Source organism: Poecile atricapillus, chromosome 12 (assembly GCF_030490865.1).
Source record: "Poecile atricapillus isolate bPoeAtr1 chromosome 12, bPoeAtr1.hap1, whole genome shotgun sequence".
NCBI lineage: Eukaryota > Metazoa > Chordata > Aves > Passeriformes > Paridae > Poecile > Poecile atricapillus.
Genome location: NC_081260.1, coordinates 1,824,551 through 1,842,558, shown reverse-complemented (window position 1 = coordinate 1,842,558; position 18,008 = coordinate 1,824,551). Strand labels below are relative to the sequence as shown.

At 51.8% G+C, this 18,008-nt stretch overlaps 1 protein-coding gene across 2 annotated transcripts in view; it reads right to left on the bottom strand.

Annotated features, from left to right (window-relative positions):
• ARHGEF9 (Cdc42 guanine nucleotide exchange factor 9) overlaps positions 1 to 18,008 on the bottom strand; it is a 192,611-nt gene that overhangs the window by 18,473 nt on the left and 156,130 nt on the right. For both annotated transcript variants that reach the window (XM_058847469.1, XM_058847470.1), the window contains 2 exons: positions 17,501 to 17,630; positions 8,694 to 8,825 (listed from right to left, as the gene is read on the bottom strand). In XM_058847469.1, coding sequence (XP_058703452.1) covers positions 8,694 to 8,825; positions 17,501 to 17,630 — 262 coding nt within the window. The remainder of the gene's footprint in view (positions 1 to 8,693; positions 8,826 to 17,500; positions 17,631 to 18,008) is intronic.

Genomic DNA, 18,008 nt, shown 5'->3' with positions numbered 1-18,008 from the left:
AGCACCCAGCCTGCCTGGAAAGGAAATGGATGCATCTGGGTCATTTGCACTTATTTGTCTAAATATGATCTTTTTTTACCCTACAGCTTCTACGATTTCCTTTTCTTCCCCTCGCTGAGGTTAATTAAGCTCTTCTGAATAATGCTCTGCAGTCTGTTCACGTAATCTGTACTAAGGATTCACAAGGAAAAGATGAAGCTGAAGAAAGTGGTTTGATGGGAGCACAAAGGCAAGTTCTGACGGGTTACATAAGCCCCCCACAGCTCTGCTCTCCGGGCTCTGTGCTGGGCTTGTGGCCACGCTCGGGGCTGGCCCTGCCTTGGGACCTGCCAGGGCCACCCCCATCACTGTCCCCTCCTGGCAGGGGGAAGGTGACTTTATAAAGAAATCTCCTTTGTGGCCATCATAAGGAAAGCAAGGCTGAGCTTTACTGGAAAACCTGGAAGCTGGGATGGGCTCTCATGATGAATTGTGCTCCTGTTGTAGTGGATTTGGACACCTGCACCTGACTGTAAATCACTGTTCAGTAGCTCTTTGACTCCTCCTTGCCTTCTGTACTGCTTCTCCTGCTCTCTAGTTTTCATCTCTCACTTTTTTTCTGCCCCACTAGTCCAGAGCACAGCTCCTTGTGCCTGGCACTGCCTGTGGGAGAGGAAAGGTCAAACCCTCCCAGGTCACTCAAGGGGAAAAAGAACAATAATGACAAGGAGGGCAATCTGCAGTCACCAGTGCAAAATCACAACCAAAAGTCATCCAGGGGTTTCAGCAGCACAGAGCAGGAGGAGGAAATGAGCTCGTGAGAGGAGCTGGCCTGGTCCCAGACCTTCATCCCAAGTGTGCAGCATTCCAGGAGTTCCATATTCCTCCTGTGAACTCCTGAGTGTGTGGAGGAACTCGGGATGGGGTGGGTGGGGAGGCCTCAGACAAGGGCTTGGATTTGGGATGGTGCCTTTTCTCAGGAGCTGTGGTTTACCCTGTGCTAGGTCACACTCGGCTCCTGATGCGTAAAACAAATCATCCGTGAAACTCAAACGGAGGAAGAGCCATTTCCAGCCATGAGTCATTAGATCCCTCTTAGGAGCTGACAGGACAGGAGATGCCAGCCACAGAACAATCCATTACAACTTCCTCACTGCATATGTAGGTTATTGGTGCTCCTGTTTATCAAACCCTGCATATTCCAGTGGCAAAGGAGCTTCAGAATGACTCGGGGAGGAATTGTGTGCTCTGAGGGCAAGGATGCAGCCAGGCCCTGTGGGGGCAGCTCCTGGGGCTCCAGGTGAAATGCCATTTCTCCCTCTGCCCTTCCACACCTCCACCACAGGATAATGACATTTATTTACTGTTCAGATCCGTGGGGAGCTCTAAGTAATGGGTGAGAGACACACTGCAGGGCTCTGATGGTGGATCTCAAACAGCTCAAAGCTGCGTGGGAACAGCTCAGCACCTCCCATGCCTTGGGATCAGAGCTGGCAGAGCCAAGGGAGGAGCAGGGGAGGCCTGTGGGCAGCACAGGGAGGAGGAAGAGGAACAGCCAACAGGGTGGTTCTTCCTGTGGGGATCATGTCTCCATCCCCAGCAGCTCTACAGAACATCAGGAAGCTCTACAGAACATTCCTGTCCTGGGGCCAGGGAGGGCATTGTCCTGCCCTGCCCTGCCCTGCCCTGGGGCAGATTCACCTCCAGTGCTGGGGCAGTTTTGGGCACAGCAATATAAAAAAGAAATTTAGCCACTGGAGAGCATCCAAAGGAGGCCACGAGGATGGGGAAGGCTCTGGAGGGGCCTGGAGGAGCAGCTGGTTTGTTCAGCTGGAGGAGACTGAGGAGGGACCTCAGCGAGGTCTTTGCCATCCTCCCCAGGGGCAGCTCCCATCTCTTGTGACAGGACAGGGCAGGGCTGGAGCTGGGCCAGGGCAGGGTTAGGTGGGAGATCAGGAAAGGTTCTTCCTCCAGAGGGTGCTGGCACTGCCCAGGCTCCCCAGGGAACGGTCCCAAGGAGCTCCAGGAGCGTTTGGACAGCGCTGCCAGGGGTGCCCAGGGTGGGGTTTCTGGGGTGTCTGTGCAGGATGAAAGCAGCAATCCCTGGGGCGCTCCCAGTGCCCAGGGGAGATCAGCCAGCCGAGGATGAGGCTGGACACAGCCACCCCAGGCCAGCTGTGCCCTCGGGAGCAGCTGCTGTGGGACAGGTGATGACCAGGGAACAGCTGGAATTAGGCAAAGGCTAAGCCAGGCCTCACAATAACTGCACCAAACTCATGGTTTGGGAAAGGCAGAGGTTTGGAAAAGGCTGAGTTGCCTTCTGCACTGAGGTGTGGGTGGGTTCAGACCCTGTCTGTGATTTCCCACTGGCCTGGGCGCTGACTGCACAGCAGAGGAGCAGAGTTTGCCAACTGAAATTTGTCCTGATTTTCCTGCTTGCCTGCTCTCTCTCTTCCCTCTGCCCAGCCTGCCGTGAGCAATGAGCACATGGCACGCTGCCACTTTGCCATGTCTTTGGGTATCTTTAGTCATGAGGGCTTTCAACGTTCTTTGACTTTTAAAAAAAAAAAGATTCCGAGCCTACATTTTTAAAGTCTAATTTACCTTAAAGAGACCCTTTGATGAAAGCTTCCCAGCCTGCTTCTCATGAACAACAAGGGGATGATTTTCTGTAGGATTTGTACATTTAATTTAACCCTAGAGTTGAATGAAATGACATTTAATTTAACCCTAGAGTGGGCTGAGTGTTCAGATGGGACAGTGACAGTGACACAGGGCAGAGCTCATGCAGCGCCACACAGGGCCTCTCCTCAGTCCAAACGAAATCCTAAAGCTCAAAGAACCCTTTGGAGTGGTTTTGTCCTAAATATTCTTGATCTCAGTTAATAAATCTAAGCCCTGCTAAGAGTGTGGATGCCAAACTCGTTGGATTTTTGGATGCCAGAGCCTGCGAGCTTTGCTCTGAGCCCTCAGACACAGCAGCTGGGGCTGAGGGAACGGGGTGTGCTCAGCCCAGCCAGGTATGAGCTCCAGGATGGATCCTATCAACAGGGAGATGTCCCAAGTCCCCCAAAACCCCTCAGCCGCTCTCTTCCCACCCCAAACTCGCCAGGAGTGTCCCCGGGGCAGCCGAGATGCTCTCAGTTTACGTAACTCCTCCCGCACAAGGACAGCTGTGCCGGGGAGGTTGGCAGATCCCTGCCAAATTATTCAGCACTGTCTGTCTCCTGAGCTCGGGAAGAGATGTTTGATTCATCCTCGCCAGCTCCGTGGAGCTGCAGTGTGGGATCTGCAGGGGGAGGGCTGGAGCTGCTATTTCCATCCCGTGGATTTAGAGGAACAGCAGTGGAACATTTTGATGCCTTGTTCCAGCCTGAGCTCAATCCCTTCAGCCGGGGCGAGTGCCTTTCCACTTGGGAACCCTTGAGCAGCCATGTCTCTGCTCTGCTGGCCTCTCCAGCTGCTCCCAGGGCCTTCACATGCTGCTGGCAAAGGCCACAGCAGCAGGGGAAGTTTTCAGCTCTGGAGGTTTGCCCGTGGGCCAAATTTACACCCAGAGGCACAAAGTGTTTCACAGAGCATCCTGCAGATCTGTATGGACACAGGAGGCTAACCCTGATCCCTGCCCACCACACAGGTGGTGGGAGACTCGAAATTCAGCCCTTTCTGGAATTTAGCATCCTCCTGCTGCCTCCTCCAGTCCCTCTGGATCCTGCTGTTCCCTCTCTGCTCCTGCCAGGCAGTGGCTCCAGGTCAGCTCCTGTGACACTGCTCAGGGCACGTCACTGCACAGCCCTGCAAAGGCTCCAGCCTGTGGGACCGTTCCCAGGAATGTTTCCTTCCCTGTCTGATAGCTGGAGTGCTGCTTCATAATTGCTTTTAATCTATATTTTATTTTAATTTATACCTGTTAATTGCTGGACTCGCCTTCCTTTGGCTGTCTGCTGGGCCAAGGGACTGCTGAAGCACCCAAATTCCCTCCCATGCTCTGTGGGCCCATAGAAACCTCTTGGCTGCAGACAGCACCAGCTGGGAAAGAGCTCAGGGGTCTCTCAGTGGGGCTGGGGAAATGCTGCTCACTAAAAACTTCATTTCATTTGTGACCAAGCCACTGTGTTCTCTCCATGCCCACCTCATAGAGTCATGGAACATCCTGAGATGGAAGGGACCCACAAGGATCATCTGAGTCCAACTCCTGGCCCTGCACAGACACCCCAGGGATCACCCCAGCTCCAGCAGCAGGCTCTGCCTGTCAGGGCAGCACCGAGTTTCTCCTGAGCTGCCAAAACCCAGCCCGACCCAGAACATGGCATTTTGTGGAGATCTGTGTCACTGGGAGAAAAGGAGAAGAGCTGGGAGCTGCTGATGAAGTTGAAAACCCACTTAAAGTAATAAGAACTGTCCCAGAGCTGCTGTGTGTTTGCAAACAGGATTTTTGGCTGGTCCCACAGGCCCTCTTTAGCTTGTAATAAAAGCAGGGCCGTTGTTTTGGTGCAGTTTCCTCCGACATGGGAGCTACTCCTCCTTCCACTGAAAAGACTCAGCAATGTCTCTTTTATCTTTTCATTTGGAAGCCTGGACTGCAATGGAGTCTGACAGGATTATTTTATTTACTCCATCTCCTGTAGCACCGCTATTTCTGGCTGCCTGTCTGGCTACTGCTCTTAAACTGGTCTCATTTTGCTTCCCATCCACCCTGCTTTGCTCAGGCAGCTCAAGGGAAGACAGCAACAGCAATAAACCACAAGCTGGAGCTTGCATTGCCTCCTGATTACAAGAGACACATAAAAAGCACAAATGAAAACTAAATGTGTTTCATGCAGTCACTGATCTTTCTGCGCTGTCAGAGAACACTAAACTCGGGGCCCCATCAAGGACTGCTCGGCTATTGGTGAAAGAGAGGTGGAATTTAGAGGAGTAACTCTGTTAACCCTTCCTACTTCACACTGTCATTCCCAACCTCATGCCACAGTGCCCTGGAGCCTGTTGGGAGAATTCAAATTATTACCCAGAACAGAAAAAAGAAGATCCTCATCTGCCCAGAACCTCGAGCATCCCCAAAGTGATCATAATTAATGCTGTGTGTCACAGGCCTGGATGTTAAGCACCATGATTTGCAAATCTAAAGCATCTCGGTGTCAAACTCTCTCAACTTCAGAGTGATTAGGAAAGTGGACCTTGTGCCTTTAAGGCAACATCTTTTAGTGTTACCATCATCCAGGATTGCCTTCATTTCTTGGTAATTACGGCCAGCATCCCAGAATAGGCATTTTCCTCCTGATTATACACATATGGCAAGGCACACTGAGGCACTGCTTGCTTCCTGACCAGCCTATTCCCTTCTACCTTCCCAAAAGGCAGCTCTGAATTAGGGCATCCAACCAACTCTTTGGAAAAGGCACCACTTTGTCCTCATGCCCACAGCAGTGTCCCAGCCTCTGGTTCAGGAAACACGGGCAGAAATTCACTGGGAGAGTTTCACATTGATCCAACAGCTGAAAGTCACCAGGCTTTGCAAGGAAAACCTGGATCCTGAGCTCTCCCAGTGCCTCTGGATCAGGAACTGTAGCATCCAAACTGGTGTTTCAGCATTCAGTTTGGTGAACCCTGAAATAGCTGACAAGGCCATGTTTCCTCTGATCAAACTCCTCATTGCCTGGAACCAGGAAAAAATTCAGTGGTGATGTTAGGAAGTGACCAGTTCTGTCTCTGGTGGCAAAATCGAAGCCAAAGAGACTTATCTGTAAAGCTTGGAAACTATTTTGGTGAAAATTATCCCAAACAATTTGCTCTGCAAGGTGTCTGCCGTGGTGTCAGCTTCTCCATTTGCTGCAGCCCTTGGAAACATCAGTGCAGCTTTCCTGCTTGGAAGGAAGACTTCAGCACACCCACAGTGGTGGAAATAACATCTGCCAAGCACATTGGAGTGCAGCCCTGGGTAATCACTCATTTCCCAGCCCAGGTCTCTGTCTGAAGGCCTGGTGGTCATGGAGATGCATTCAGGAATTCCCAGTGTAAAAAGCAGGCAACAACCAGGTGATAATGTCAGGAACAACCATCCTGAGAGTTATTCCCCCTCACAGAAATGCCTTGGCCAGGTGTCCAACAAGAAAAGGCCCTGAAACCTGGAAACATTTCCATACACCAAGAGAAAGGGGTGGCAAAGCCTCTGGGGAGCAGAACACGAGCAGGGCAGGTGGGCTTTGTCAGGAAATGGGTTCCCTGTGCTGAAAGCTGACACTGGGAACACCTGCACAGCCAACAGTGCTCCTGTTCCCACCAGGGAACACTGGATGGGCCAGCAGGAAAAACCTTCATCTTCCACTGTGAGCAGGAGCCTGCAGGGCGAGCCCCAGGGGAACAAGGGAGCTCACAAGGGGAATGCCAGCAGCAGAATTGTCACAGAGCTCTGTGACAGCCTGATATCAAACTCTGTCCCAGCAGGAACAGCTCTATCACCCTCCCCAAGCATCTGAATTACCAGGGGTGCAAACACCTCCCCAGGTCAGGGAGGAGAGGAGGATGTGCAGTAACTGCAGTGAAGATCTGGAGGAGTGAGGGATCCTGTCTGAAATATCTGTTTGCCTTCTAAAACCACTCGGGATATCTCTCATGCCTTCATCAAACTGAAGCATCTGTGGCATATTTAAATATATGTGGCATATTTATTTTAAATTATTTCTACTAAAAATCTCTTTGGACCAACGAAGAGATAAAAATCAACTATAATAATCTAAAAAAAAAAAAATAGGATTTTCATATAGACTGTGTCATGATGAGGCATGTATCATACCTATTAATTTATTACACCTGAAGAAAACCCACAAATGCAGATTTTCTGAAGATTCACTGAGATGTGCCATCCTAAGTGGCTCCAAAGCTGCTCTCAGGGGTGTGTGGATCATATTCCATCCCTCAATTTTAGAGCAGGGGCTCAGGAAGGCTGGCCCCAGCTTCCCAAACCTCGAGGTGAATGGTGCCTCCCTGCCCCAGCTCTGAAGCAGAGCTGATCCGTTCTCTTGGGAGGACGTCAGGGAGGTGGAGACAGCACAGACTACAAACCACTCACATTTATTTTCTATATGGGATGTGTGGTCCCAAAATGGAGCTAAAACTCCTCTGAATTCCAGACTTGGACACCCACTCTGAATAAAGGAGAGCGTGCTCAGGATGGGAGAGTCCAGCTGGAGCCTCATGTCCCCTCCTACCCCAATGCTGAAAAGCAGCAGCTGCAGTTTGATGCTGGGAGCAGAGGCACAGGGGGAGAACCTGAGCCCCGTGCCCAGGGGGTCACCAGAGGGGCTGCCACCCTCTGCTGTCACCCCAGAGCTGGCTGGGCACACCCAGCCCCCTTGGCAGATCCTGACATAGAGCCAGTGGCCCTGCCAGGAAGGCTCAGACCCCCTGGCACCATCCAAAGGGTGCTTTCCATGCAGGCACCTCTGGTGCAGCACCTCCACACCTCCCACAGTGCCTTCTCCATGCAGAAGGGATGAGGACAGTGTCACACCAGTGCTGAACTCTGCTGGAACCCTGCAGGCCCCCAGCAGCCTGCTGTGAATTGCTGACCACCATGGAAATCCCAGCCCTGATTTCCCCAGAGTTCAGGGAATTCTCAGTACCTCTCTGGACCAGCCCCAGACTGGGTGCTGCCTTCTGAACTGGAAATTCAGGGTCACAGTCAGAGAGGAGGAGGAGGAGGAGGTCAGCATTAGGAAGGAAAGCAGCTGTGCTCCTCCAGCCTCACTGCAGCTCTGTGCCTGATTCTGGGCAGGGCTGGGCAAGGGGGGAAAGGCACAGCAACCAGGAGGGGAAAAACAAGCAGAGGCCTTCCAGAAGGAAAAATTTCAGTCAGCCATGACTCAGGAGAAGAAAGTGCCACCCACTGCAGTGGCCGGGCCACGGAGGGGGCAGTGATGCCGCGCTGAGTCAGGAGCCACCCACATCCCCTCCCACAGAGGGTGCCAGGCTCAGCCTGCCCTGAGCCCAGGAGCTGTGACAGGAACAGCCCCTGCACAGCTCTGTGCGCTGCAGGGAGTGACAGCAAACCCAGCTCTGTCCCTTCGTGTCACACAGGCGTGGTGGCACTGAGCTGGGGTCACTCAGTGGGACACAGGGCTACCAGAGCTGCTGCTGGACACAGTTTCTGTGGGTCACAGCTCACCTGCTGCTACTGACAGCACAGCACACCAGCACCAGCATCCTGCACTGCCCTCCCACCTTCTCCAGGGCTTCCCGGGCAGGGAGGGGCCCTGTAAAACCCAGCACGGCAGAGACAGGAGGATGAGGCTTAAAAAGCCTCTCCCCAAGCTCCAGCACAGACACCCAGCACAGCCTGGCTGCTGCTCATCACCAGCTCAATGCAGCAATTGGGCTGTCAGCCCCAGTGCCAGCTTTTGTAGTTCATACAGGAATTGCAGGGCTATCTAATCCCAGATCATACACCGCAGCCAAAACCTAAAACGAGAAGGGAGGCAACGAGCCAAACCAGGGGCACATGAGATAAAGGCATGAAAAGAGCAAGTGGAAGCTGGATTTGCTATGAGCACAAAAATCCCTCTATCACAGCGTGCTCCCCACGCCGAGCATGCGGATTGTCCTTCCTCAGGGCTCTCCACATCCTCTTCTGCATGTGTGGCCAGCAGCCACCGTGCCCCGAAAACCGCTTTGGACTGGCGAGCCTGCCCACAGCATGCCCTTAGCTGTGTCCTTACCTTCTTGCAGAGAACCATCTGGTGATCAAAGAGAAAGAAAACTCGCTGCTGGTTCCGTCCATAAGGCTGGTAAATCCAGGACATCTCTCCCGTGTAGATCAGCTCCGAGCTGCGGTCCAAGATATCGTCTCCCTGGAGGGCACAGGGAACGAGGCTGAGTCAACTGCTCTGACAAGTTTGTCTTTGCAGCATGGGGAGAAGCAGCAGTTTAGGAAGGTTTTGGCCCCTGTGCAGCTCTCAAAGCCACCCCATCTGATTTCAGACCAGAAATCTGGATTGGGGGATAATTCTGAAGGAAGGGGAGTAAATGAAAGAGGTGTGGGTGCTTGAAACACGGTCACTGAAGCTCACATTGCCCCAGACACTGTCCCTTTCCCCTCTCCAGGTACCCCCAGAGCCCTGGATCTTGCTGCAGGTGCTGGTGGCATCAGGAAAACAAAGCCCCTTCCTCCTGCCCACCCCAGAGGCACTTGGAATTCAGGGCACCAAATTCCCTGCATGTCCTCCCTTTAAAACAACATCCCAAAGCACTGATATCTCCAGCCAGCCCCAAAAGCCTGGGACACACTGGGGTATCAGCTCCCCATCTCTGAGGCTGTCACAACTCAGCCCTCTGGATTGCTGCCTCTCTTCTCTCTCATCCAGGCACTGCCATTCCCTTCTCCCAGAGCTCGTTAGCTCCAAAATCCCGTCAGGAGCACCCTGGCTCCTGTGGCACCCCCGGCTGGCCAGGCCTCCCTGCTGGCTGCCACACTGCCCTCACCCTTCCCTGCTCCTGATCACGCTTGTTTTCCTCTCCCCAGTTTTTTTTTAAAGGATTCATGAGCAGATGGTCTTGAAAACACAGTGAGCTCTCTCTCCCACTCTCTGAGAGAACAAATGCAGTCACCCTCCACTAATTGGAATGAGCTGGACTTTTTAAAAAGTTAATTAAAATCTATTTATTAAAAATGGGTGAATTCACCGCCACCTACCCTGCGGGCACCGCGGAAGGAGGCGGGATGGCTCCAGCTGAAAGGTGAGGAGCAGCACTGAGCAGCAGGATTGAGGAACAGCTCAGGAGCAGGATTGAGGAACAGCTCAGGAGCAGGATTGAGGAGCAGGATTGAGTAGAATTGAGGATCAGGATTGAGGAGCAGCACTGAGGAGCAGGATTGAGGAACAGCTCAGGAGCAGGATTGAGGAGCAGGATTGAGGAGCAGGATTGAGGAGCAGCACTGAGGAGCAGGATTGAGGAGCAGGATTGAAGGGCAGCACTGAGGAGCAGGATTGAGGAGCAGGATTGAGGGGCAGGATTGAGGAGCAGGATTGAGGAGCAGGATTGAGGAGCAGGATTGAGGAGCAGGATTGAGGGGCAGGATTGAGGGGCAGGATTGAGGTGCAGGATTGAGTAGGATTGAGGATCAGGATTGAGGAGCAGCACTGAGGAGCAGGATTGAGGAGCAGGATTGAAGGGCAGGATTGAGGAGCAGGATTGAAGGGCAGGATTGAGGATCAGGATTGAGGATCAGGATTGAGGAGCAGGATTGAAGGGCAGGATTGAGGTGCAGGATTGAGTAGGATTGAGGATCAGGATTGAGGAGCAGCACTGAGGAGCAGGATTGAGGAGCAGGATTGAAGGGCAGGATTGAGGAGCAGGATTGAAGGGCAGGATTGAGGAGCAGGATTGAGGAGCAGGATTGAGGAGCAGGATTGAGGATCAGGATTGAGGAGCAGGATTGAGGATCAGGATTGAGGAGCAGGATTGAGGGGCAGGATTGAGGATCAGGATTGAGGATCAGGATTGAGGATCAGGATTGAGGAGCAGGATTGAGGATCAGGATTGAGGATCAGGATTGAGGGGCAGGATTGAGGGGCAGGATTGAAGGGCAGGATTGAAGGGCAGGATTGAGGAGTAGGATTGAGGATCAGGATTGAGGAGCAGGATCGAGGAGCAGGATTGAGGAGCAGGATTGAGGGGCAGGATTGAAGGGCAGGATTGAGGATCAGGATTGAGGGGCAGGATTGAGGAGCAGCATTCAGGATCAAGACAGAGAAGAGCTTTTTTTTTCTTTTTGGCTGTGAACTACTGCAGTTCTGCCTTTGATGCCAAGCTGGAACCGATTTCTGGGACAAGAACGTCCCCAAAATCCCAGCAAGCAGCTTGTCAAGGTTCAGCCAGCTCTGGGGGGCATCTAGCTAGACACACACTTCTGGTGCTGCTCACACTTCAGGCACCAAGGCAGCCAGGGGTCCCCCCCACTCCTGATTCCATGGTGAGGATTTCAAAGTGCTGCTCAGGTAAATGTGTAATTAACCTCTCAGCATTGATTGGGAGCGACTGCCTGTGTCGCCGGGCCCTGTGACAACAGCAGCTTCATTAAGTCACTGCATCACTGAGCTGCAGCACAGACTTCAAATCGCCTTAGCCAGGGCTTTATCCACCTCCCTGCCTCCCTCCTGTGCCTGTGCTGTCCCAGGGGCTAAGGAGGGATGAATTCCCAGGGACACAGAGGGTCACTGCCCAAAGGGATGGGCTGTGATCTGCCAGTGCCTCAGCAGGGTCCCACTCCAGCCTGGCCAGAGCCCAGGGAGCGAGTGCTGCTGCCACAGCTCAGGGGGACACCAGCCCCAGAACAAAAAGCCTCTGAAGAAAACACACCAGCTCCAGAAATTGTGAGCTTTCCTGGCTACACATCAGCTTACATGAAGAAGATTCCCACAAGCCTATGGATGGGAGCTTTAGGAGAGGGGGCGATCTTAGGAGAGGCTGGCTGCTAAAAATAGAAAGCCAGCTTTGTCTTTTACTCCTGTGGTAGCATCTGAAGCCTGAGGACACACAGAGGGCTCTGTAAACACTTCTACTTGATTAGCTGAATCCAAACTGTGTAGTCCCTGCAAGCAACATAACCCAAAAACATCCAGATCCGAAATGATGGGATTTGTATTGCATTTCTTATGTGGGGAAAACAATTTCTATATCCAGTCTACAGGCTAGAAATAGCTCATTTCCCACTTGGGGTGAGCAAATTGGGAAATTCAGATTGCAAAGAGTTTGGGAGTGGCACGTGGCTGGCCAAGAGCAGCGTGTCCATGGTCCTGCCCTGCTGCTCCAGCCTGTGCCAGTTCCCACAGAGCAGCCTCAGGGCAGAAGCTCTGAACTTCCAGAGGCTGTTCCTGTCCTGACACAGCTGTACCTCTCTGATGAGTACAAATTATCTTCTCCTGAGGGGCTCAGGGGGCAGTTGCAGGGTGAGGAGGGGCAAACATTGGCTTCTCAGCTCCACTGTCACCGTGGCTCCCCCAGAACGCCTCCATCCCTGCTCCAGGCAGACTTCCCCAAAAGTCTGTCCCAGTCCCACGCCTCCAAATCTGTACAGAACCAGGGAAAAAATTTCCTTTTTCTTCTCCATTTTTTTTCCAGCTTCCACAGAGGCTGGATTATCTGCATCCTTCTGTAAATTAAGATAAACCCTGCTGAAAAAAAGGGCTGAACTTTTAGGTGCTCTGAACTGGCAGACGTTCAGCAGAGTGGCCAAGAGAAGCCCTGACTCCTGACGCCTTTCCCGACCTGACTTTTGCCCCATGAGCCTCCAAAAAACCCCTCAGCCCTCCCCAGATACATCCAGGCTTTTCAGTGCAGCATCCCGAGGGCAGCCCAAGGAAAGCTGACTCCTCTCTTCTCCACGCCATGCTGGGCAGAGCCCCAGCCCTTGGTGTGCAGAAATGGGAGCAGAAGGTCACCCAGATCTGGGGATGTGAGCTGCCCCGAGCCCTGCAGTGACACACTGAGTCCCCAGGCCACTCCTGACTGTGACAGGCTCAGCTCTGCTGCTGCTGCTGCCTGGAAAGATGTGGATCCTCAGCTCTGTGCACAGGGAATGGGCAGCTGGGAGGAACCAAAGAGGTTTAAGAGTGCTGTGAAATAAATGCTGTTGGGAACAGCAGGATATCAAGGAAGGGCTGGCACTGAGAGCTGCTCACCCTTCCCTGGGCTCGGGAATGCTCAGAGCCCCCCAGAGCTGCTCCCAGCCCACCCTGACACCCTTTGCTGTCCCTGCTGGGCACCAGGAGGGGATTTTGTGCCCTTTCCCCGTTCCCAGGGAGCCAGCAGGGCTCTCTCGTGCCTGACACCGTTGTTCTGCAATTAGAGACTGACAGGCTGATTAGCACCCGGGGCTACGCTGAGATCACAAAAAGGAATGCCAGCAAAATGTTGTCCTTTTCAACAGGCTCAGTTTTGATACCTTCTGTTGCTGGGGGGGGAGATGGAAAAAAAGGAAGATGAGAAAAAAAGAAAGCTCCATTTCAGTCCCTGCCATGGTCTTTTTCCCAGGAGGATTTCTCATCAGGCTGTCCTCACTTTGGTGGTTACAGGCAGCTTCCTTTTGTGGCACTCTTGGATTCACTAATGCAGCATCAGGCTGAGGCCAGTGATTATAGATTACATAATTAAGGGCAGCAAGTCTTGATTTAAAGGACCCGTAAATAACAGGAATGAGGAGAAATTTAAAAGGACAATGCCCATTAAATTCCTCAAAGATATATATTTCTCCCTTCATGGAAATTGAATACTCTTGGAAGCTGCAATACTCGCACCCCATGGGAATCTTTGGTAGAAATAGCTAAATATCTACACAAACCAAAGTAATCTGTTTAAATACCAAGCTCAAATGCATCCAGGCTGATGAGGAAGGATCTGTCCTGTGCCAAACATCCCCCTGCTGGATCAGGGACCTTCACAGATCTCCTCCCAGGGAATGGGAGCCACATCACCTCCCTCCTTTGAGGAAAAACTGGGCTGAAAGGGAGGAAAGTGCTGCTGGAGGGCTGGAGAGGGAGCCTGAACTGCTGCAGTGATTGCTGCTTCATTTTGTTTTGATGTGGTTCAAGAGCTATGTGAAAAGGCATAAAATTGAGCAATTCCAGGTGTGCTGAGGCACAGACCTGTTTTCCATCTCCACATCACCCATCCAGGCCACTCAGGGAGGCTGTGCTGGGCTGTGCCCATGGGAGCAGAGTCCAGAGAGCTGGGCACAGTGGCACAGGGGGCACAGGGCTCCAGGGGCTCACAGGATCCCTCTGGGAGGCAGGAGAGAGGGACCAGGAGCAGAGGGGAAGGCAGGGATGCACCTCTGAGCTGTGTAAATACAGCCCTGCCCACGCTGGGGCTAGCAAGGACTTGGAAATGAGGATGGGCTTCGTGGAAATCTCTTTTAATTCCGCTCTGTGTGTGTGTGTGGAGCTATTCCCACCAAGTTTTGAGGGCTGGAGCTCCCTCAGAGGGCAGGAACAGGGAGGGAGAGAGCAGCAAAGGCTGCCAGGATGGGCTCTGGCTGCCCCCTTTGAAGCCAGCTCTGTGTGCTGGTTTGCCTTGCTGCCTTGAAATGTCACTGGTTTGATCTGAGGGTGTTTCTCTGCGAGCAAGGAGACGATGCTGAGCAGGGGGAAATGGAGCTGGAACATCAGGGAACGCTTCAGAACTGAAAGGCACTGAAAGGGCTCGGTGGGAGGTGGTGGAAGCCCCAAAATCTGAGCTCAAAGGACAAAAGGCACTGGAGGATTGGTGTGGGCAGCACTTCCCTGGGTCTGTTGATACACTGGGAATTCAGGTTACAAAATAAAGAAGTGAGTCACACGTGGCAACAGACCAAGCCAGGCCACATTGCCACAAATTACACAGGAACTCATCTCACAGTGCCTGGGATTATTCCTGATTTACAGCAGACAGTGAGATCACAATCTTCCCTTAAGATTCTGCTCAGTCATTACTTGTCTGAAGCTGCCAAAGCTGCCAATAATTCCTTCAGACTTCAGGCCTGGCTGTCCCTCGTGCCAGGCCACCCTTTCCTGGTCCCACTGGCAATTTAAACAATCAGATCCTGCTCACAGGATGTCTTGGGGAAAACCTCTGGCTTTGCTTAACTCAAGGGTATTTGCAGTTTTCAAATCCTCACCCTGAAATTCACCACAATGGGATACATTTTTATCCCGTGGGAGGAATAAAAATGATTCCTAAAACATGGGATTCAGTGAAACCCCTCTGCTTAAAGCAGCTTGGACATGCCCTTACTTTTCCTATTTTGTTTTAGGATCAGCATTCCCAACAACACCTCTCCTTGCAAGAAAATGTGCACACACTTTACAAACAAGACCATTTCAAATATTCCCTCACTAGGTATTTTTTGTTTGGTTGGGAATTTTTCCTTCTTCTTTAAAAAAAATCTTTCTCCACCATCTCCTCACAAAACATGGGTAAATTTAGAAATGAAAACGCAGCTTGAGAGCAGAGAATCAGCATCATCAGTCTCGAGATGCTGAGGAAAAACAGACATTCCTCCAAATGAAATATTTCCACGTGCTGAAACATTCAGCCACTGAAATCATTCACCAAGTGCCAACGTGGTGGGAATTTGGGATTAGCTCTATCCAGTGCCCTGCCTGGATTTCTGGTGGAAACCAGACCAAACTGGTGATTTTTTTACTCCTGGTTCCTGTTTCGCTGTGGTCAGTGCTGTTCTCAGGGGGTCTCAGGAGGGCTGTGCTCTGGAGCCACTGGGGTGGACAGAACAGGGACAGCAAGGTGTGGATAGAGCAGGAGCAGGGCCAGGAGAGCTGGGAATTGCAGCTGTGGGTTCCTCTCTCTGCTCAGGGAACCTCACACAGATGGACAGGCCATCCAGCAGGGACAGCAAACACCAACTGGGAGCTGTGTTCTTCTCCTCAAACCAGAGATGTCCCCTCCCCACAGCCTGGAGAGGCTGGGGACACCCACCAGGAGGTCCCTCCTGTACCCAAAACTGCCCAGGAGACAAAGCTCTGAGCCCTCAGGGGCTGGCTGAGGAGCCAACCCCGATGCTCCATGTCCTGGGGACATTCCTGCAGCCACCGAGTGGCATTTGGGGATTTGTGCAGGAACAGCTGCACACATCTCAGCACTTCCCAAAGATCCCATCTTTTCATTTCTCCCACTCTCTTCCTGCATTCCTGTGGCTCACTTCTGGGTATTTTGGGCTTCGGTGCATCCTTCTGGCTGTTCCAGGGACAGCTGTGCAGTGGGGGCTGGATCTGATGATTCAGAATTGCTTTAGAGGAAAGAATCAAGCAGTGAAATCCTCTGCTGGGTCCAGCTCTCATCCTCTACTTCCTCATCAAAACTCTGTGACTCTTCTCGATCCAAAATCCAGAATGAACAGGGCAAGGAGGGCGTTTTCCTTAGACCAGGAGCTGTGTTCCCATGGGATTTCTGAGCTTACCAACAGCAGCCTTTGCTATGCCATGAGAAGCCGAAGGATGCTGCTGCAATAATGTGCTCAAAAATCTGGAATAGCTGAAAAAAGCCTGGAAGAATAATTTGGCAAGTTCCTGGGGATAGGATGGAGATAAAGAATGGGTACTGCTAAGCAGGAATGAATTATCAAGGATAGGGCTAAATAAAAATGAATTATCAACTGAGCTAATGGAAGAGAAGAAGCAACTGCTACTCCACAGATCCTGTGTGGAGGTCACCTTGGCTTCCCTCTCACACATGAATATTCACTGGCTCGGAATGGATCTGTCCTTAATCGAGATTTATTTGCAGCGAGGGGCTCGGAGCTCCTCACAAATGACCCCCATTAGCTCATCCCATGGCACACTCCAGGGCTGAGCAGGAGCTGATGGTCCTGCAGAGCAGATTCCTCCTTCTGGAAATGAGTCTGTGTGGCAGTGAGAGATGTTCCTGAGCAGGAAAACAATCAGACACATGGTCTGTGCTCTCTGCTCTTCCAGCCAGCCTCCATGCCAGCTCTGATTGCTGCATTTATGGCTTTTATTGTGTGTTTTATCAGCAGATCCAGCGTTAAACCCAACCTCCATCACAGCAATGAAACTCATTCTGCCAAGGAGGACACAGGTGATGCACCTGTATTTCTCCCCTTCTCCTCCCAGCCTTCACAGATCTTGGCCAGAAATAAAATAATTAAAGGATTAACGCCTCTTTCCCATACACTCATTTACACAGCATGATCCCAATGACTGGAATGGGAGTTATTTCAGACTTCACAAGTGAGGAAGCAGAAAGGCTGCTCCATCACTCTGATTATCTCCTTGCTGAACACATGGGCTGATGACAACAGCGAGAGGATTTACAAAAACGTTTGTCCTCAATCTGCTGCGAAACCCTATTTACGGATTACTTCCATACAATGATTTTTAAAAATCAGGGACAAAAAGAAAGGGAGAACATAATTTTAGTATGGCTTTTCTTCCAAACACATGGCACAAATGTAGAGACTGAGGGCCTGCTGGTGAGGAATCCTTCTGCTGACTCTGCCTTCCCTGTGCCTCTCAGCTCCTTAATTACACCATCACTACACACAGGGCTGGTTCAGAAATATCTTTAAGTAGGATGTCATTTATAAAATGCAAATAGCATCTCTAACTTGGGTTTAACAGTTTGGCTTCCAGTCATAAAGCAGCCACCAGAAGGATTTTCCTCATTTTCTTAACCTTTTCAATTCCCAGGGCTTTTTGCTACGTCTTCCCCTCGTCCCTCCCCAGTGGCACAGCACAGGGGCAGAATGCACACAGAGCTTGCTCCAAGTCTCACCCACAACCAGCACTGCAATCACAAAAGTCACTCAGGTTGCCAGTGATGAAATTGGAAGTGAACCCTGGCTTTTCTTTAGGGCACCATTAAGGTTTAAGCACCACCCCGAGGCCACGATTGCTCCTTCTCCACCCCAGGCTTAACCCCAAACTGTGGGAAATGAACCACAGGGACCGAGATAACTCAAGAAGAGCCTGGAATTGGCCCTTGCCAGGTTGCCAGGCTGGGTTTACTGTACCTCCCAGTCCAGGACAGAGGCTTGCCACTGAGCTATCTTGTCGATGTTCTCCAGCCTCCGCTTGCGCTCGTTGATCTGGAGGGTCACGTTCCTCATGACGGCGAGGGCAGCGGCCACGTACCTGTAGTCACTGGACACAGAGAAGAAAGAGAGAAAAAGGCCATTAAAGGCAGCAGGACACGCCCAGGAGTCTGTCACAACCTCAGCAGCCCACAGGGACACGGGAAGGGGTGACCCCTCAGTGCTAGGATGGGGTTTTTCCATCTGGATTGTCACGGTGGAGCAGCTCGGTGGAAATGGGAATTGGGAGCTCAGTGTGACCTTCAGCAACCCAGCCCTGGTGAGCCCTTCACAGCCTCCAGGTGCCCAGCTGAAGAACGTTCTAAACACAGGCTGAACACTTTTACAGCCTCTGTCCTTCAGTCTGGACTTTCCTGGTTCTAAAATGATCATTTAGGAAAGGGTTCATTTAGACAAAGACCAGAGCACCTCCCAAGCCCCTCCCAGA